The sequence below is a fragment of the Malurus melanocephalus genome, unplaced genomic scaffold, assembly GCF_030028575.1.
Source record: "Malurus melanocephalus ecotype Western Australia unplaced genomic scaffold, MMel_1.1 scaffold_191, whole genome shotgun sequence".
NCBI classification, from domain to species: Eukaryota; Metazoa; Chordata; class Aves; order Passeriformes; family Maluridae; genus Malurus; species Malurus melanocephalus.
Window position 1 is genome coordinate 908,336 of NW_026623423.1, and position 21,931 is coordinate 930,266.

General features: G+C 41.7%; 1 protein-coding gene and 1 long non-coding RNA gene across 4 annotated transcripts; one reads left to right on the forward strand and one right to left on the reverse strand.

Annotated features, from left to right (window-relative positions):
- Nucleotides 1–31: 31 nt before the first annotated feature.
- Nucleotides 32–6,095, forward strand: LOC130577725 (uncharacterized). The gene is made up of 3 exons (XR_008965802.1): nt 32–1,557; nt 3,139–3,229; nt 3,599–6,095. It is a non-coding gene; the product is annotated as an uncharacterized LOC130577725 (long non-coding RNA).
- A 3,661-nt stretch (nt 6,096–9,756) lies between these two features.
- FNTA (farnesyltransferase, CAAX box, alpha) lies at nt 9,757–21,609 on the reverse strand. 3 transcript variants are annotated; one of them, XM_057373257.1, is made up of 9 exons: nt 21,423–21,608; nt 20,634–20,719; nt 19,966–20,080; nt 19,053–19,157; nt 18,243–18,369; nt 17,746–17,894; nt 15,655–15,717; nt 14,977–15,148; nt 9,757–12,662 (listed from the first exon to the last, which is right to left on the reverse strand). In XM_057373257.1, exons 1-9 carry the CDS (start codon nt 21,566–21,568, stop codon nt 12,531–12,533), a joined length of 1,095 nt encoding a protein of 364 aa, XP_057229240.1. In that variant the 5' UTR covers nt 21,569–21,608; the 3' UTR covers nt 9,757–12,530. The 3 variants fall into 3 exon arrangements, with proteins under 3 accessions (XP_057229240.1, XP_057229242.1, XP_057229241.1); XM_057373259.1 differs by lacking the exon at nt 9,757–12,662 and adding an exon at nt 12,669–13,069 and having other exon boundaries at nt 21,423–21,609; XM_057373258.1 differs by lacking the exon at nt 9,757–12,662 and adding an exon at nt 13,076–13,171 and having other exon boundaries at nt 21,423–21,609.
- Between the last annotated feature and the right edge of the window lie 322 nt (nt 21,610–21,931).

Sequence of the window (21,931 nt, forward strand, 5' to 3'; positions counted from 1 at the left end):
TTTTTTCCCCGTTCTGACTTTGTCAGGCCTGCAGAGGACTTCCAGAAGTGTCCTCCAGTTAGGCTTCAGCTCTGTAAGAAGGATGCCYACGGAGTGCCGCCCGTTGTCACACTCAGAATCACAGAATAGCTTGAATTGGAAGGGCTCCACAAGGACCATCAAGTCAAACTCCTGGCCATGCRTAGGACAGCCCCATGAATGACACCATGTGCCTGAGAGCATTTTGCAACACTTCTTGAACTCTATAGGGCTTGGTGCTGTGACCACTTCTCTGGGGAGCCTGTTTCCAGTGCCCAACCACCTTCCAGATGAACAATCGTTTTCTAATATCCATCCTAAACCTCCCCTGAGAAAACTTCATGTAGTTCTGGGTCTTGTCACTGGTCATCACAGATGAAAAGATCAGTGTCTGCCCTTCCACTACTCCTGACAAGGAAGTTGTAGACTGCAATGAGGTCTCCCCTCATCCAGGTTGARCAGACCCATGGGCCTCAGCCACTTCTCATACAGCTTCCCCCTCAAGGCCCTGTATTCCAGATCAGTGTCTGGTCTGTCCACACCATGAGGACTTTTCGTCCCATCATTGTTGGCTTCTTGCCACTTCATGGAAGTGGGCCAGTCTTGAAATGAGTGAAAGGCTTGCAACATGGCTATGTTCCTTCCCTGGTTCAGCTGCATAGGGCACATAATGTGCATTTTGATTCTGTGCTGCCTTTCTTAATATGACTTCCTGGCCTTTCCCTAGATTGCATCCATGATAATAGGACCATCTTTCTTAGTTCCCACCTACCTTTGTTTTCCTTTTAAGTTTTCCATCTACTGTGCTCATGGCATTCCTTCATCTTTTCCCTTTGCCAGTGAAACACATCCATCTTCTCCGCTGTCTTACACCACAGCCCCCATATGTCTGCCCAAGCCCCACGATTCTTACATGTTTATGTTGTTGAAATATCTTCTCAGTTTGTTTCAAAGGCCATGATGGCCACTCTAGAGCAACCTAAAATGCTGGGAAAGGCAGGAGTGAATCAGTAAGTGTGGAAAGGAGGAAGTGCCAGCCTCATTCCTGGCACCATCTCCCTCCCATGTCAATTGTATTATACAGCCTGTGCTTCACACCCTTACATGTGTGTGCACCCTTTGTTCCTGGTGCTCTGACTACCTGGTTCACTGCCAACTTTCCTTTAGCCACATGCAGTTTCATAAACGGTGCCTCCTGAGAAGATAACCTGAATCTAAAAGTCTGAAAGTCCTGTGGGTTGTGAACATTTTCAGTGGCAGCAAGCAACACCYGCAAATTGGATAAGCTGTAAGGGAAACTGGGGGTGATTTTGACTAATGGGAGCCAATGACTTCACTGCTTGTGAAAGCAGGCAAAGAGTCAATGACGATGCAAGGAGGTTGCAAGAAGTACACCACAGATGACAAGAAATTGAAGAGCGACTTGCAGCTGTCATGATACCTACTACCAAACTATGAAAGCAGTGTCTCTGAGATAGTTTTGGCAACGAAGTTGTACCTATCCTGCCAGCATTTCACACCAACAGTGCACAGTGAGCAGTGAGTAACGTGTCTTATTAATTTATTTTGCCATCAATGTTTTAAAATTTAAATTGTGATTGTTATACCCAGACACAAAATACAGACCATCAGTTGCTCCCCTTCAGTCCATAGACGAGCAAGCTAACTTGCAAGCTGGTAACTCAGCTGTCTAGAGATATTTCATTTCTGAGGGACTGTGGCTCCTCCTGAAGGTAACTTACCTCACTCAGACCACTGTGATGCTGTGTTTGGTTGTGTTAGGTTTTATGCTGTTCCAGAAGAGTGACCTCCCACGGGAGCTTCTCCCCATGTATCTGATGTGAAATACAGACTGCATGCCAGGTATTTCAGTGGGACCTGGAAGATTCTGTCTTTAGTCATGGAGGTCCCTGATCTAATCATCTTGTTTCTCCACACTTCAGTTAAAAAACAGTTCAATAAACTTTCCTCATTATTCAGACAGATATCCCTTGAGTGCACATGATGCCTTTTCTGTGGCCTCTTTTCCAGCTTTGTAGGCTTGAGTCCAAAATTAAAACTGTAATCCTGTTATTATTTCCTGTTTTCTTGCCTTAAGGCCACTATCTGTACACAAGGAGACAGTATAGATAACAGCCTTGATACTTTTAAAATTATGTTAGAATATGCCTGCATGTGCAGCAGTATGTAAAAGACACCTGCATTATATGCTTCAGTGGGAATTTTGCTGATTATCTCCTCTGCAAATAAAGCAAATACTGCAAAGATAAGATGACCAGGCTCTCAGTGATGAGTATGTGACAACTCTGYCTGTATGTGCAAAGAGGTACATAATAGAATTATGAATGTCCTTTACAAGGTCATGGTCACCAGTAGACAATATAATTTTCTTAGCATTAGCTTAAAAATTAATAATCTATACTGTCCTGGTTTTGAATACCATTTCTCAACCCCAACTGCTGTTATTCCACAGACAGAATGAGAAAGAAGGATTTCATTTAGGTTTATAAAATTCTGGTGTGGATGAATTTTTCTGTCTCAAAGGAAGGAACCTACTGTAATTGGTTTCTTATTTTTTCTCTCCTGTACATAGGAAGAATTAATAGGTGATATTTCCTTTAAAGCCATGAGGAGAAAAATTCACCATTAGTATCTTCCTGATGAAAATCTACATGAGAAATAAAAATTTGCTTACCCAAAGTCATTCAAGGTCAGAGCCAGACAAGGGATTAGAGACCCAGTTCTCACAGCTAATTAGGCCACTGAATAAGCCACAGTGATAAACAGTGAAATTGATGGATTTTCCCAACATGAAATAATAATATGATAAAATTTGTGTGTAGAAGTCATAAAATCCTCTGAAATAGGAAAGAGATGGTTGTGTGGCCTCATGTGGTTCCTCTCCCTGCCACTGTAACAAGGGTTAGTGTCTGGAACAGAGCAGGAGATGTTTCACCACTAAACTGAACAGTGACACCCTAGAACAGAGCTACTGAGCATTAAAACTGTTACATTAGGAGACAGTCCATCAATCTCCTCAAAWTTTTTTCACCGTTTTGTGAGCTACTGAAAGCCCACTGGGACTGTGTTTTTAACTTGTTTCAATGCTATTCCTAACAGGCTTCATCCATTTAAGGAATGYTTTACTTTGCTTGGATGTGTCTTCACCAAGGCTGGGCAACCCACTACATGCAACACTAGCTCCTTGCAGGTTTGGCGGTTCTGCCTCACACTTCTAAGTATGATGGTGGTGCAAAATTTATSTATATTAGTTGCTTGGTCATCAGTAGACATATATGGAACTGTGATGCATASATGTTCAAATATTAAATTAGTACAKTGGTACAYGTAAGGGCCTTCTACTAACTACACTTTCTTTTCTAACTGCTGTTTTTCTGCCTCCTTTTGCTCAGTAGTGTTTCAATGTGATACAGAGTTGTTTACTAGCTGTGTTCAGCATATGTAAATAAAGCTGCTAAAATCACACAGAGAAAGGCAGTCTTGCTGCTTTTTAATTTATGAGAAAAGACACAAAATAACTACTCACCTTCTTCTGTTCTGTTTTGTCTTCTCTGCCAAGGATGCCTGGTTTGCCACGATAAGGGACCAGAAAACACAAAGACTTTGGGATTCCTATGGCTGGATGCTAGACAGAAAATGGTATTTCTACATAGATACTTCTTATGAACTGAATTCTTTCATGTACCCTGCCCTGCTGTCCAGCCTGAAGTATCCAAAGCATTGAAGAATTGCACAAGTGAAATTGTAGGAATCAGGAACATCAGAYGGCTTTGCATATTGAGTCCCATTTGGAGCTTTTGCAATGGAACACTAGCATCTCAGTGGACAAGAATGGACTTGAACTTTTAGCAGATTTTTTTTTTTTCCACAGGTGGAAACTGTATTTGGCCTTAGAGGTATACTGGGCTAAGCACAACTAAATATGCTATTAAGTATGCATTGTCAGTTTAAACTTTTATCAGCATGTCTCGGTTTGAAAGACAGGTGTCTGCTAAGGTGTCTGCCACATTCTCTTGGAACAGAGAATATCACCTCCCTTTCCTCCGAATTACAGTAACTTTGAAATTAGGAGGCTTTTAGGCAAAGATATGGAAAACGGAATAACAGTTCTTTTCTAGTGTGTGTAACAAGGCAAGCAAACAACAATAACGGCAGCAACAACAAACAATGCTCAAAGCCAGCGCCAGCCCGCTCCTCCCGTCCCCGCYCTCCCCTGCGCTGCAGTTCCGCTCACGGCCGGCAGGGGCGCGGGGCGGGGGCGGTGATTCCTCCGCGCCGGCAGGGGGCGCTGTGGCGTGAGGCCAGCTCGCTCTCCCTCACGCGGTGATGGCGGGCGCGGTGGATGGCGGAATGAGCCATAGCAGGGACCTCAGACCAGCAAGCTGGAACGGCAGGGCTGGCTCACCCGGGGTAGCAGGCAACAAGTCGCAGGAATTCTGCAGCGGTGGTGGCTGGTCACTGGGTGAGGCTGTGCAGAGGCGGGGCAGCTCTCGGCAGGGGATGGGGTGCTCCTGCTCCCGGATTCCAACACGGCAYGCACGGGCTCTGGGCTCCCAAATAGCAAGGGGGCAGAGAAAACGAGCCACTGTAAACCCAGTCGAAGTGCCGAAGGAAAAAGAAACAGGCAAACCCGATATGCAACTGTGTCTCTGCTTAGAGACACCACGCTGCCTGGTTGGCGAAATCGCCAGAGTGTCTCTAAAAGGCGGAGCTCTCCTTGTCTGCCCTCCAATTCTCGCAGGAAGCCTTGGGCTGGCTTTCAACTATCGTGATATCCCTGGTACTGGGGTGAGGGCCAAGGGGGTGGCGTGACCCCATTAAAAAAAAAAAAAAAATTCATAATTTTTAATTTTTGAATGCTACGCGCAAAACAAGAATGGAAGAAACAAAGATGGCATGGGTTAAAAAGAACCCCCCAAGACACGGAAATACTCCTTTTGAGTGCTGGACACAACTAGRATGTGTAATGGAAGTGCTATGCTGCTATGCTTATACTTTACTGGCAACCAGCAGTTGTAAAAGCTGTTTTGTTTTTTTCAGAAGTGCAGTGCAGGAGTAAATGTTGCATCTGATTTCCTGAGCAGTGGCATCCCCATATTCACCTGCACATATCCTGAGATCACTGCTGCTCCCAAACCCTCTGTAACAGATTTTGCATGATCCCAGAATCTTTCTKCAAGTCAGACAGGTGGTGTGAAGAGGTTAAGCCAATGGGTACTGGTACACAGCCAGATAAATGTGTGTAGACACTGCATGAAATTCTAGTATTTTACTGCTCTTCTATCAGCCAAAGTATCTGAACTTCAGCAAAATCAGGAATTGTCTTATTTCCTCCATTTTGTAGTCTACATTCAGAGGTTATCCCAGATCGGTTGTGCACTATTGAGAGCTTTCATCCTCTCTGCAGTCAGTTTTTGATGCTGTTTAAGATACCAGCTGTTGATATAGAGTTTAAGTGTCCCAGCTAACTCCTTCTCTTTGACTTTTCTGGCCAAAYCTTTATGAAGAATTGAGCCAAAACAAACACTAGAAATTCATCAAATCATTCTGTCCTACAAAAATACTCCAAACTGACCACATACCCTTGTAATGGCATGGTTCCAGAAGGCACACTGTTCTTACAGGACCTAAAGTCAGAGCACACTAGGAAATTGAAACAGCTTCAAAAAGTTTTCCAAATTCCAGCTCTGGTCTCTGGTAAAAGAAGACAAGAAAAAAGAATTTACACTTTCTTAAAATTATTTTTTACTGTTCCTTTGGAAGTTAACGCAGAACAWAACAATAATCATCTACTTGATAACACAAATGTTGCCGTTTTAACTCCAGTCTGTGTTAATGAACCAGAAACACAGCGTCCCAAGCACTGTTCCTGCAAGGAGAAGATATCAGGGATGTATCCTGTGTACTTACAAAGCCTTTTTTTCTGTGAACAGGAGGAAGCAATTAAAACATTATCAGCTCATCGCCATAAATACTGTTCTGCTGCCCAGATGTGTTTTTCTGTACATGTTTCTCAGAGCCATGTTGCAATACTGGTTCAGGCTATGAGCTGAGTTTTCATTACCTTCTGGGTTTTTTCTGCCCTTCTCTTCCTATCCTCTCTCTCTTCCAAAGCAACATCTTATTCATAAGGAATTCCTTTATTCAAAGGGAATTCAAATTATGAAGTGATCCTTTTTCAGTGCTGCTCCATGCATGTTCTTGTGGGCACTGATATACAGGAGACAAGCTACTCTTGCAGAACATGGTGGTTCAATATTTGGATCTGTACGCTTCTATTTCAGTRTAATTCAAGCTCTTTGGTGCTTGTGCCTAGATTTCTCAACTCATCTGCCAGAATCATGTAATGGGTGGGATGCTATGATGAGGTGATACAATGCCAGTCTCCAAAATTGGCCTAAAATCTTATGGAAGTTGCACAAGGCCTTTATGGGTGGCTCCTTTTCTGTGAGGACCCTTGTGAGCAAAGGGGCACTCTCGAAGTCACTGTAAAATCTCTTCAATTCCAGAACTACCCAGGCTAAGTGCAGCATGGCAATGCCCCAGGGAGTCTTGTTCTGCTCTGCTTGTGTCTGCTTTGCAGGCACAGTGCTGAGGAACAGAAAGCAGGTGAAACTCCAACCGTGTCAAAGAGACTGCTAACACTTGTTGGAGTGAGGGGGCATCTCTGTGTACATGAGGAGTTTTCAAACATATRAGGACATGTAATTTCTGCTGTAAATAGCCTATACTACAAAGTGACAGCTGAAAGTTGGCTTCATGGGATACAAAACCCAGGTTTATGTGGGTCATGTCCTGGCCATGGCTGCTGAGTAGCAATCCTGCAGTAAAGTGGATTATATCTCATCTTTCTCTTCTTTCCCTAGAATTTTTAGTCTGCATAATTCAGACAAGCATGGGTCTGACTGTATTAATTAAAAAAAGAGATGAAAAAGTCAATACAGTTAATCTGGTGGGAAAACACTGCTCTTACTTGAAATGCACAAAACTGCTGTGTGTTTCAGATGGCTCTGTCTGCTTCTACAGCAGGCACCTATCCTGAAATAATTTGTGGTAATATTCTTAGCTGCTGTTAGTGATGCATGACTAGTGATTTTGGCTTGCCCTTTCCCAGTCATCCCTCATTTTACCCTTCCTCCTGCAATGAAATAAGAGAAAATTAGAGTTTTTGAGAGGGACCTGGCTATGCCTGGGACATTGCTAATGCCAAACAGATCTCATCTAGCTTTTGGGGTTTTATCTAGACATGCCTTCTAGCAGTAAACCTAAGGCAAATCTCCTCATATATTTTCCCTCTGTCAGAAGCCAAGCAAGTTTTCTATTCTCACTTTACAAGTTTTAAGTTTTCCAGTTAAAGAATCATTTGAAAATTAGTAATTTGAAAATGTGTTTTATAAAAAACAGATGTTTTTGGTTTTCAGTTGCCCATGTAAAAGACTCAACACTTTCCTTTTACTGTAACCTTCAGCTCAATGCACAATCTTTGCAGGTTAGATCTCAACAAGTTAGCAAGATTATTTGCAGTACCATTCAGGTGGTATCAGAGTGCTGGAATAGTGCTCAGGAGCCCCCCACACTAACCATGTACCTGGTGTGTAGGTACCTGCAAACAACCATTTTGATTCATTTTGCAGCAGAGGAGCTGTTAGTGCAAGAGGTAGCCAGCAAAGCCAGTGAGTGCCATATACTCCTGTGTACAGGGTGAGTGTGTTCTCACTGCCCTTTAGTAAAACTGGGAATAAAACTCATATTCAGAGTGTGTCTGCAATCTAGAGCAGGGACAGACATGTGCAAGCACCTGAAAAGGAAAGAAGGTTATTTTCCTGCCACCTTTTTGTCCTGGTAAGCAGGCTTTGGCAGGAGGGAGAAGACGGAAATCAACAATACATCACACAATGCATTTTTTTCTTTTTTCTCCTTCTGAAGCATCTTTGCAGTAGCACAAGCACTTATTCAACTGGTTTTGGGCCTGTTGGAGAGATGACTTTGGCAACAGTCAGGGCACATAAGAAAACTAATGAAGTAAATAACCAAATAGGCCTTCCGAAAACAACAGAAACCCAAAAGAATGACAAGCCCAAATACAGCAAGCTCCTTCTGCAGTGGCAAGTTCACTGCTCATGAGCAGTACTGAGATGGCAGTGTTACACCTGTCACCCAGCTGTTTCAGGTGTGGACAGGGATACCAGAGCTAGGATAATGCCCATGGGAGGGGGTATCCTGAGAGCTCACTGCATATCCACACAGCAAGAAGCTGCACCTGAATCACTCTGAGTGCTCAGGCTGGCTCAGCTTAGGTCACACAGGGCATCTCATCACTCACTTTAAATCCCTGCACTATGGTTACCACCCGCAAGGCTCAGTTTCTACAATCCAGTTGATGAAAAAGAGAAATCTGTTTTTGACCTTCTTTAGGAAAGTTTGTGGTCCTAGTTACTGGAAAGTGAGGAAACTGTTTTCAGATCTGCAACAGCATGCACGATTTCCTGAGTTTGGCCCAAGTCCTCCCCTGAGTTCCAAGAAGTGGGAGCAGGTCATCTTGTCCTTCAATCTGTATTCCCAGAAACAGCCAGCAATGGCCAGCATTTCATTACAAAGGGACCAGAGGAATTTATCATAACAAGGCTGGCTCTAGGGAACCAAAACTTTCCAGTTTGTGAAGGTGTATGAGTGTAGCACTCTGACTGGAGTCATGTCTCCAAAAGGTGTAAAAGGGCCACAAACCCCTAGTTCTGAGCGGACTGGTTTAGTCACAGTTTATTTTTAGAACACCAGCACTAAACAGAGTCCAAATCTGTACAAGGTGTCGAGTGTCAGAGGACACATAATTTCTGTTAACGAGAAATTACTCTCCAATTAACACCAACATGAAGATGACCATTTAGCCCCTCCCAGAACACTTGTGCTTGATGCCTGTGTGGCGCTATGTATTGAATTACCAGGCAGCTGCTCTTCCATGTTTAATTAGCGTGTGTGAAATTAATGATGTTGCACGGAGAAGGAGGTGACGCTGTTGCTTTTCCTGCGCATCAGCGGCGCCGATGGGCTAGGGGTGCGTGTCACACTGTCATCTAGTGGCCGGTGTCCACCTTCTCAGCAGCAGCAGGATAGGATACAGCAATGATTCTAATACCCCAAGGCTGAAATCTTATGTAAGTTTTTATCTTAGTGCTTCTTCGGGGACAGTGATGGGTGATGCACCTCGTGGAGCACAGTCCTAGCCCCAAGGAGGCTTCATCAGACAGCTGATACAGGCATTTGGCATCATTAGGTGAGGTATCTAGCTAAATTTGTAAAGCTTCTAGTAGCTCATTATGCAATATACTGAAAGAAACCAAATAAATGTGTGCACCCTCGGWTTTGATAGACTTGTGCCACCTCTCTGTTAGTCCCTCACCACAGCACTGCATGAAGTGGCTGCTAGCACTTGGATGGAAGTGTTTCACGTGGTATGAGTGATTAGAAATCTCCCTGCTTCTGTACTGGAGAATRCTGCTCCTGCAGAAGGCCCAATTGAACGGTATGCTCCTAATCTGTTTCAGCACGAYCAGACAGCATCTGATAGAATCACTTTGTGGTAGCAAAGGTGGTTTTGTATTGAATAGATTAGGGAGGACTTGTACACTGTTTTGTCAGCTGAATGGCAAAGACGGGATGGTAGAAGTCAATAATGGCTTAGGAAGACAGACAGAGCTAGACCAAGGCAAGAACATCAGCTTCTGATGAAAGCAGGCATAGGATATGATTTCGCACACTTTATTAATAAAGTTCCATACTTCACTGAATCTTCCAGTTACACTGAATTACAAGGGACAGTTGTTTCAGTAGTTTTCCATTTAGGCACAGCTYTTCCATAATAAAATTGTACACAAGAGTTACATCACTACACACAATCAGTAAGAACAGTTTTCTTGTACAGATGAACTTATTGTGACAAATCACTGTGATGTTTGCCCTTATCTAAAGTAGTCAGTACCACTGCCTACAGGTTAAAGTCATCTCTGACTTCCTACTCTAGGACCCTTCTCTCTCCAGGTCATACATTTTSTGAAGCTCCTTCTTCCATGAGAAAGATTTTGTCTTGGACACATTAAAATTCAAGTTTTGGTAGCTAACTTGCAACCTAGCTGGGCAGCCATCATTTTTCCAGCTCTGACATCTCACTATTTTTGTATGGCTGACTAGAACAGAACTGAGGTGCTTTTGCAAGGGAATTTGAAAGGTTCCTTGCAATCCAAATGACATTAAATCTGAACATTTCATATATGTATTTCATATGTGTATATRAAGATATAAACATAGAAAGAAAAGAACGTTTCTGTTACTTTTTTTTGTTGATACTGTGTTTAAACTGAACTCCTGTGCATATTTTTTTCCTTAGGATTTGCATGATTTGTTCAGTTACAACATAAGACAAGGTATTTTTTCATTAAAAATATGTATCTGGTTATTTATTGGTAAGTGGAGCTCAGAAGTGGCATTATCTTTCCACAGACCACTAAGTTTGCACAACCAGTATAAAACCCTACCAGCCTTAGTTAGAATCTTGCTAATTCCTTTTAGATATCATTTTCAGAAATGAGAMGGTACTGCCATAGGTTGACCATATCCCAAAAAAAAGGGTTTTTATTCTTGCCACTATGAAGTCTAAATGGCTAAATCTAAGCTCTTCCCTCAGCCCACAAGTGACTGAGATCATATCCCAAAATACATGCCCCTGTGGCCACTCATCAATCTTGCCTTGGGATGACTTATTTTTTGCTGTAATTTATGCTAGTGTCTATAAAGAATATTCTGCTTTATTTCAAGCATCCTCCAAATTTTCTGAAAGATACAGGAATGCATTAACACATATGCAGAGGAAAAATTCTGTTCCCTCTTCATTGATKATGTTTAAGAATTTCATTTGACTGTTCTTTTTCTGAGCTTTCTTGACTGATAGTGGCAAATACATTATTTTGTCCTGAAAACCTTGAACACCTTGGCTGTTCAGTAGTCCATATTTAGTACAGTTTCAATTAGGAAAAACTCATAGGGGTAGAAGCATACACTTTTTGTTTTGTACTGGAGTTTCAAATGTGATAAAAATCCCCCAAATGTGTCAAACAAAAACAACGAACCAACCAACCCCACCAAAAAACCCAAACAAAAAACCCAACTCAAACCAAAACAAACAAAACAATAAAAAAACCAACCAGATAAACCCCAAACCCAAACCAAAGCAAAAAACAAAATAACCAAACAACAAAATCCCAAAACCTGCAAAACCGCAACAAAAAACCAGCTAATAAATCTCCAAAAGTTTGAAGTCTGTTTTGAATATTCATGTGTCACTAAAAAAATGTTTACTGCTGAGAAAGCAGCAAAACCACTACTAGATTATGTATCTTTCATATATTGATTCCACTCCCTGTGACTTGTTTTAAATTTCAAGAATGCATTGAAGTGTTTCAAGTGTTAAAAAACAATCTCCACTATTGTTTAATCACAGGAACACATTTTAATGATTWGTGTAGAAAGACTGATCATATTATGAAATAAATACCAGCATTTGTTTGTTCCCTTTATGATAATTTCCAATAAAATATTTCACATCAGACAAGCACTCTATAAGAACATAGTTTACAATAGCAATTTACTGAAAACAGGGTAGATGCACCTTTCTGTTGAATGTATAAACATCCCCTAGGATCCTCAAAGCATTTTTCCTGTCTATGCAGATAACAAATTCAGGGCTCCACTGAATATATCAAGTGTAYTGAAAATTTCTAGTATAAGAAGACTCCAGTGCAAAAGATGCCTCAAATGAAATAGAATCCAATACTTCTACAACAGATTATTTTATTGCTATTAGCATCTGAAAAGAACAAACTATGCACTTACRAGGACCAAAAGAAAGACACTAAAAAATTCAGACAAATGCTCTACGTTATCTATTTTCATTACAAAATTACACTTGGTGTTAGTTGCATACGACAGCTTAGGCTGACWGTTGCACAGCTGCTCCCACATAAGGCTACAGCCTGCAGTGCCTCCTTGCACTAACCAGGTTACTTTATATCCCCTATAGCTAAGTTACCTGCAGTCATTACTGCAGCAACTGATGACACAGGAACCACAAGTGGGTAAGCCAGGACATGAGAAATGGTTTTAGTGCTTCACAGAATCACAGAGTAACTTATGTTGGAAAAAATSTCCAAGATCAAGGCCAACCGTTAACTGAGCAATGCCAATATAGTAAGTATAGCTTTATGTATTTTTAGTTAGGAACTAAAACCTTTACTCGGTACATTTCAGTAATTAAGCCTTAATACATTTCTTGACTGCACCTAGAGCTATCACCAGTAGCAGCAGCAATTCAGGATTATGCAGCAGTCTGCACTCCTCTTTCATTGCAATACGTACAACTGGATTTTAAATTAGTTGATGACCCTACATAGTACAGCTTTGGAACAGCTTGAGAGCTTAACACTGTTTTTTTCCATCTTCAGTTACTGCTGTTTATCTGTCAGTGTGCTGCTTTGCTCAGTGCCTGAACTGTGCTTGTTCTTCAGGGACCTTCCAATGTATCTCCAGTATTCTTTTCGGATGGTGTCTTTTTCTTTAGCCAGAATTTCACACAACTAAGAAAAAAAGAGAGATGGGAATGCTGTACCAAAAAGCTTACAGAATCCTTAACTACAAAATCCATACATGTTTCAGATAGTATTACAAACACTTTTCTCCATAACCTTTGTTTTATTTTTGGGATTTACAATTGTTCAATGACATCAAACTGATGACAACCCCTATTGGTAGCCAACCAATCTGACACTGCATAAAAATCCATCTAGTCCCATTTCAGTTTTACGAGTTTCCTTTTGACCATTTCCATGCCTACCACTCATCATCCATGCCAGCGTTATTCAGCCTCTGGTAGAGCACGGTATACTTCCTGAGAACCTTGGATGTCTTTTAGTCATTCAACAGGCTGTAAACCACTTCATTTCGAACACTGGAGGATTATTCTTCTCTAGAATTTTCACTACTCCTGATACAGGACAGACAGGAGATACTTTTCTTCAGCAGACTGTCCCAAAAGAGTTCTCTATGCAATTCAGAAACCTTCTCTCATGATGCGTTGCAGATACTTCTATATGTTTGGGGATTTTTTAAAATTTTGGTTTGGGTAAGCAGCACAGCAAAACTCAATCCTAATTACAGAACAGGCTTTGTAAACTTTACATAGTATGAACCTGTCTACAAATGTTTTAGTAAATTCCCTTTTATTATGCAGATGGCATTGCCTTAATCAGTGAAACGAAGCTGAGAAATTAGGAGCTTTGATGCCTAAACAGGAAAGTCAAAATCAGTGAAATAGTATAAAGGGGACATGAATCTAGGAGGTACAACTGCACTTATTTACAATCTGATCCTGGAACACAACAATGGAAAAATGCTGGCAAAGAACAACGTTGGAACACAAAGACTCCAGGCAAAAACTGCAGCTCTAATTACATCATGTTCTAGTCTGTCCCACAGTGAATGGAAAGTGTTCTCGTAAAAACTACACTACAAACTGCACCAAGAACACCCAAGTATGAAGTACTGGAAGATATACAACACTGCCAGAATAATTTATTCTCTATAGGAAGTGGTACCTGACATTTCTTACCGACACCCCCAGTGCCTGCCGGCCATAAGCTAATTCTGCCAGCTTTCTTAGAAAGAGCTAAGAAGGGGCAAAGGAGTTTAACTGAGATTGTTTGGAAATGGGTATTTTCAGAACAATTCCTTAACCTACACTCAACAGTGAGTTCATGCTACAAAGTTAACACTCAAAGTGCTTCAGTTGTTCCAACATCTTTTTTCTGCAGGTAGTACTACAAACCTTCCTTTGATAGCAAGTGAAGAAAACTTASAGAGTCATTTCCTAACTGGTGTCTTGGGGTGATTTTATGATACTCTATTCCTTTATTGTCTGCTTTATGCCCAGAAATGGGTCCTGTAGTGAGTCCAGGGGAGGGGTGGGAGCCTGGGGTGCTCTGGCTAGGGYTCTGTTCAAAGCCTCACTCCCTTGTACTAGGTTTGGATTCAGATGAGTTACATTGATGTTTTGGCTAGTTTAGTTTTTGTTAGCAAAGGCAAAGGTTTCTTTCCCGGAGCTGCAGTACCAATCCTACAGCAGCTTCTGCTGTGTGTTCTGGAACTGCTGCACTTGGTTTTAGCCCAAGATCGGACAATCCCTGTGGAGACAGCCGGCAACCTGCAGGGAGCTGCAGGAGCAACTCTGCCCAGCCCCAGACCTTGTACAAAGCTGAACCAACACAAGAAAGGACTCTAAAGCCACCAACTTCATCTGCTGAGAGGAGGAGACAAACACTGGAGGTTCACCATGCTCCTGTCTGGTTTTTTTTTCCCTTCCCTGTGCGGCTGTATGGACATTTTTGTTTCCTCCCCGAGACAAAGCCATCTGCCACTGTGTTTTTCCCTAGCACGTGGTCTGCAGAGATTTTTCCCTTCCCCTGTTTTTTTTTTTTTTTCTGCTGTGAGTGGGCATCTGCGTGTGTGTGGGTAAGGTTCTGAAGGGTCAAMAGATATTAGTTTTTCAAGTTGTGCGGGCACTTTTTCAAACAAACAGGTTTGGTTTTTATTCACTTTTACCCACCAATATTAATTTTATCCTGGCGGAAAGGAATTGCTGAAACTCTTTTTAGAGGAAACACTCATTCCAGAGCGTTTTCTCCCAAACTTGTCTCTAAATCAAGATAACATTTACATTTATACTCATGAGACCCTTGTGACTATCTGGCTTTTGTGTTAAACTCTTCATAGACCTCCTGTGATTAACAAGTAACCTGTTCTGTTTGTGAAAATCAATCCCATTTTCTCAGGATATAAAACCAGACTGAAATATATAGCATCCCTGAGAAGCAAAACAAAGCTSTCAAAACGTACCTCCAGTGCCTTGTTCAGTGTTTCTTCCTTGTTATCACACTGGTTTTCTAGCATATCTTCATACATGTCCACAAGAAAGGCAATCAGATAAGGTGAACTATGACTGGGCTGTAAATTCAACAGTTCCTCTAACAGATTGGGATACTTAGAAAGACCACGATCCTGTAGAATCCTAGAAGAGGTGTTAATAGGCTTGAGAAATAATGATAGGAAATCTGGTATGAATAACTGCATTTTTGTGAATGACTGCGTTCCTTTACTTGGAGATTAGTTTTGAAATCAGGGTGCAAATACAAGTCAGAATGTAAGCAGTATGCAGCACTGGTATACTCTCATATTATAGTAAACTGGTACAGTTTTTGTTCAACTGTACAGAAATTAGACTGAAAGTTAATGTTCATTTTTTCCTATGTATGCTTTTGAACACAATAACATTACAGGTCAAGTTTTTAAAAGCATGAGAAGTACCAGTAAGGCCTCCCACAATAACCACAGGGCTAGAAACTTAGTGAAAAATTACAGAGAAATTAGGTAATACAGTAACACCTCGTGACAGTATTTGCCTGCCTGCTTAAGCACACTACACTACAATGAACAGCAGCAAGTTCTTTTCAATTAAGGAGTAAGAATCAGACTTCTACAGAAACCCTCTTTCCCTCATGTAGAAATACACCTCACCCTTTCAAATAGTTCCAAGCACTCTCATTATGTGGCACTGCTGTGATCATTTCAAGAGTGTACCTGCAAGAAAAAGATAACAGGTCATGAATTCAGCCAATAAAACAATGCAGTTAGAAATTACCTGAATATATTCAGAAGCTTCCAAACACCTCCCTCTAGTCTATACTTCGCTCTTTTTGCAGATCATCTCGGCTGAGTTGATCAAAAATGGCTCACAATATGATCACCAGGAGTCTCAAAGAGGTAGATACTATGAAAACTGTTTCAAGATCTGAAGTGATCAGTTTGCTGGACTTCAGACAATAATGAACCCGTTCTCAAAATCATTAACAATAACACTGAGAAACAACATAACATACTCTCCTGGTATACTAAAGGACTAACTTGTATTTTGATGCTCAGAAATGGCAAGGCACTGAAAACAGCCAGAGTAATGGAACCATATTAATATAATTGTAAGTGGTTTGTTCTGTACATATTTGCAGAACTTTTTTCATGAGGCTGCACTCAAGCAAATCCAGAGCTTGAGCTTTCAGCTCACACAGCCTTCTGCAGCATTTCTGTGAAAGTAGCAATTAAGCAAATGTTCTAAAAGCAAAGYCACAACAGGCACCTCCCATGCAGTCACAAAGCCACATTTCATCTTCACAAAACAGACTTTATCTTCTGGCCTTTCCCAGCACAACCAAGCATTCTGATGATTTTCAGAGGCTGCAGATACTGATAAAAAGTTATATCAGGAGTACTAAAAAACTACCCACAATCCTAAATTTTTTTTAACATTCTGCAGTCAATATGATAAAGACCAAGTTTATCAACCAACAAGCAGTTCTATAATGACATCTGGGAAGTCTTAACCTTAGCTAGTCTGGTTCTTAAGATGGTACCCAATTATCTTGAGAAAATCAAAGGAGGATGTCCTGGGGAGAAGGAGTTGAAAATATCCAAGCCTAAGTCATGGAAATGGTTCAGATTCATTGATCTACAGAAAGGTTTTAAACAGGTGAAGTACAACTTCTAGAAGGTTACAAAGACAACCATGGAAGACTATGAGGGCTGGGATCCTCTGTGAAATGTGGCAAAGGACCTATTCAGTCTTCTGAAAAATAACTTTATAAAAAATGGCAGTACCTTTAATTGCTTCTTCACTTTTGGCAAATACCTTTTCATAATCARCAACCCTATCAGCAGTCTGAGATGTGAAAACCATTTGAAAATGCTTCTCTTGCCACCATGAGTAGTAAAATACGCCTAGAAGCCCAGTTYGTCTTCAGTTACAAACATGCAACTTAGAAACAGTGAGCACAAAGCTTTTTCTCTGCAAAACTAGTAATCTCACAGAGGTAGTTCTCCTTGTGCCAACCACATATTCCTGAAAGCTCCTTTCTTTTTCCAGCTGCATCGAATTCCTCACAAAGGGCAACTCCTCTTCCTACAGTCCGTGTCCATGTTACTGTATGGGATTTGTGTGGCCTGGTGTTTGGTAGCAGCAGGGCTACAGCTGTGGCTTCTGTAAGAAGCTGCTAGAAGATTCTTCCGTGTCCATCGGAGCCAATCCTCGGTGGCTCCAAAGATGGACAAGGCTGGGCCAATTAGAAATGATGGTAATGCCTCTGTGGTAACATATTTAAGAAGGAAGAAAAACAAAGGTGGTTGCACAGTTTGATTTGTGACCAGAGAAAAAGAGAGTGAGAACATGTGAGAGGAACAACTCTGCAGATGCCAAGATCAGGTAAGAAAAAAGGAGSGGAGGTGGTCCAGGCACCAGAGCTGAGGAGTCCCCCTCTTTCCAAACTTTCTAGTGATAGGATACAAATGAGCAACACAACAGTGTAACAGATTTTCTGCAGGTTGTCTCACTACCTAGTTTACCAACAAAAWGCTAGTTTTGTTTGCACACTGAAGAGCAGCTCAGGAAAAGCTTCATGAGAATAGCTCACCCAGTCTAACACTTGATCTGCTAACCATGAGCGTGAATCTCAGCGGTGAAYAAAAAACAGGAAACAAAGCCCACACTGACTGTGAAAGTTTTCCTCTGTTTACATGTAACGGAGAATGCTTAATGTGAGCCTGAATAGCGTTACTAACCGGACTTCTCTGTCTAAGACTGCTGGGTCATCATAGCCAGTGGTGTTGAAAATGACAAAGTGTCGTTGGTTCCAAACAGAGTTGTTTCTCACATCTTCTCTCAAAAGCTGGTCTACATAGTCCAGTTCATTGTCCCATAATTTGAACTCCTGTAGAAAGGGAAGGAAGAGATTCAGTATCATAATCAACAGGTTTTTTTCTTTTTTAAATACATTCTCCTTGTTCCTAAATTGCCTTAGGAACATCTGATAGAACSTGTTTTGAAGAAACCAACACAAAGTTCACAGAAAAATAAGTACAGGTGCACTAGGAACATGCTATGCTATTCAGCGATACACAAAAGTATTAACTCAGCCTCTGCCACACATTAAAATGCAGTTGTTTTTCCCCCTTCAGCCTCAAGAAATAAGTGCCAAATGCAATTTAGATTGTGTTTAAGGAGCCAAAACAACTTGAGCAGGTTATGTAAAAAATCAAGAGTTCTGTGGATACAATACCTGAATAACCCATTGTCTGTGTTGCCAGGCATGGTAATTTTTGGCATCTTGGTTAAGAATGTCAGCTATGAACTCAAGTTCACGGGACGGATCCTGCAGCCACTCAACCAGCACCCGCCTGTGATGCCTAATGGCAAGAGGAACAAAGTCTAAAATTTTTTGTGAGTGTGTGGTCTGTATTAAAGCACCTTACAGCAACTGTACCACATAGGGAAAAAACCTACTATTTAARTACTTCCCATTAAGCATACCAGAATATTTTGCTTGGGTCTGAGAACTGTATGATGCGTGTTTAAATTATAAAAAAATTTAATCACTCATACACATTGGCCAGTCACCTCATTTTAGGTAAGTAATGTTTACCTGAAATAACATACTTCCACACTCATAGTCAAAGCCTTCAGCAGATTAAAATTTTCTAGTACTACATAATATGTCTATCAATAGTGATACTGCTCTCTTGCCTATTTCCATTCATTTTGGAAAAAAACCCAACAATAGGCTGGCAAACTCCACGACACAATAAAAGAAAAATTACTCACTTCYATTTGTTTTCTTGGTTGCCTTTTCACAAGTCTTTTTTTTTTTTTGTCCTACCTGTCAGACTTATTTTGGCCATTTAAAAATTGAAATTAACAAGAAAACAAGACCTGCTTAGCATGTCATGATCATATGCCTAGGAAAAATATCTGAAGAGAACTTTGACATGATGCATCTCCATTTAACTCCTGCACCGCAACTGATGGACAATTTACAAAAGCAAAATTATCTGCAAAAGCATTAAGAGCTGAAAAGAAAGCATGATTTTACCAGACTTGGTAGTTTTTTGGCTGATCTTCAATGATAGCTGTAATGTACTTAAGTTCCTCATGGAGATCCTTTCCCAAGGACTGCAGGAGGACTCTCCGGAAATGCCTGTATAAAAGTCAAGCATTTGAACACTGCAAAAGGGCTTTCCTAAAATTCACAGAGAAGAACACAGAATCACCTTTGTTCACAGTTCTTCTAAATGATATTGAGCTAAATACAACTAAAACTAATGCAAAATCCTCAACCATGTATCTAATTTTGTTAAAGGACAGTCACATTTCAGTGGAGAGCTGGAATATGACTGATCACAAGAGCATGTTATCTAAGATTATAGCAATCGCATTCAAATTAACCCATACCCATGTTAGTCTTTTCATCACAGAAACAATGACTTCTGTGCTTGRTTTTATGGAAATTAATGAAATGAAGATATACAAAAGTACTTGTTAGCATTTGTGAGGCCCTACTCTGAGTATCAGAAATTCACTCTTTATTTATCACCAAACTGAACAGTAACCTGACAGATTTTTAAAAGATGCATTAATTAATAAATATATAATTTATTTGCTGCCATGCATTTATGCTTCTTCTTGAAGTCAACTGAGGGTATCCTCAGCATTTTGCAAGGGTCACATTATCAGGTAAGTGATCTAATTTCAAACAGAAAAGCCCTTTTTGTGGTGAACCATGACTTTGACTGATAATATCCTTAAAGCCTAATGAACGAAAACCACTGAATCAAAGTGGCAGGCATGGGAAACATTGAACAATGGCTTTCTTTGGAAGCTCGCTGGAAATCTACACTACTCCCCTGTGTAAATTCAAATAGGAATGTCTTGATTCAATTAACAAAATATTAAAGACTTAAGAGTTAAGATAGTCAAATGGCCACAGAAATAAGATCCTTACATACCATACTGTGTAGTTTGCAGCATTTAACTCAATGGCATCTGCTGTTAGCTTGAAAGCTCTTTCGCTTCTCTCATCCCGCTGCAGAACAGCACGGAAGTAATCRTAGACATCTCGAACTAAATAGATAACAGCGTCTTAACCAACGGCCTGAACAGGGGATAATGTTAACAATGTTTTGAAATTATTTCCTATTTTCTGTACTTTACATGTWCCTCTTTAAAACCATAGCTAACTGTTGCTCTTGACAGCATTTTCARTCGAGACCAATTGACACCAAAAAGCTGCGCAAGTATGTTAGAAATACACCAYCACAATAATATCGAAAACAATCATAAAAGTTCTGCGCTGCTTACTCACACCATTTCACCAGCTGCAGGAGCTTCATGTCTTGCTTCCATTTCTGGGCTGGAAATGCCTTAGGACATGAACCACGCTGTCTGCTATATTACCTCTTAAGCTACAGAATTTTAAAGGAGTATCTTGGCAACTCAGGGTAGAGATTCAACTTCAGAAACGCTTGTGAAAACACCACACAGAACCAACATAATACAATTAATTGACTAAATGTCAGCACAGTATCATTCTAGAAAATGTTATCTAAAACATTCAGTGTTGTTTCAACAAAGGCAATGGAAGAAGTTTTCAGTGCAGAACATATTTAAGACTTACATTTTTCACTGTAGATGATCTGAACAACAGGATTTGGACCATCATTTTGAGGAACAGGTTCAATATCTGCCCATTCCTTCCTGTCCCTGTAAATACATGTGTCTTTTCAATGGTTCTGAAAAGCAAAAAATGCTATTCAAATGATGAYACGCACTAACTTATGTCCAGTAACATATCCTTGCTCCCAAGAGTAATTTCTAATGTAGCGACATTATTGTCGGTAACACAGACCAGCATTTAAACAGGTAAAAGTGTYCCAAGGTAAGAAGGACATGGAACTGTTACAGCAAGTTCAGAGGAGGTCACGACATTGATAAGAGGACTGGAGCACGTCCCTTACAAAGCCAGACTGAGAAAGTTGTGTCTGTTCAGACTGGGAACAGAAGGCTGTGTAAAGCCTCATAGCAACCTTCCAGTATCTACAGAGGGCCAACAGGGAACTGGAGAGGGATCTTCCATCAGAAACTGCAGTGACAGGACAAGCACTAACGGGTACAAACCGAAAGAGGGGAAATTTAGCTTAGACAACGGGAAGAAATTATTTTACTGTGTAGGTGGTGAGACACTGGCCTAGGCTGCCCAGAGAAGCTGTGGATGCACCAACTCTGGCAGTGTTCAAGAYCATGCTGCATAAGGCCTGATCTAGTCAGAGGCGTCCCTGTCCCTCCCACAAGTCCCCGACTCCTCCGGCTCCTACTCCGCCACTCCGCCCCCCCTACCCCATGACGTGACGCGACACCACGCGAGGATCCGTCCCGGCCCCGGGACACCGCGCCGCCGCGGCCCTACCTGTACAGCACATAGCCGGCATCCTCTCCRTCCTCCTCCTCCTCCAGCAGMTGCCCAAAGCCGCCCTCCGGCTCGCTGCTGCCGCCGCCCTCCGCGCTCCCTTCCGGCTGCAGCTCCGCCATCACCACCCGCCCGTCCGCCGCCATGGCTCCGCCGCCGCTTCCGGGAGCCGGCCGCAGCACACGGGCGGGGCGGAGCGGGGCGGAATGGTGGCAGCGGCTCGCCAGCGCCGCCCGTGGAGCGGAGGGCGGGAGGGGCGGCGCTCGCTCCGCCAGGGAAACTCCCGCCGCGCTTCCACGCTGAGGGTGGGCACAGGGAGCCAACACACCAGTGGCGCCATTTTAGATTCAAATGAGCTAAGAGGGCCAGGCAGAGGAATCTGGCTTCTGTCAAAGGTGAAACTGGAGGTTTTTAAACAGCCGCTTCTAACCAGCAGGTGAAATTGGAGAAGGCAGCAGTTCCAGCAGGAGCTGGGGGTGGTTAGCCTCGAGAAAAGGAGACTCGGGGGT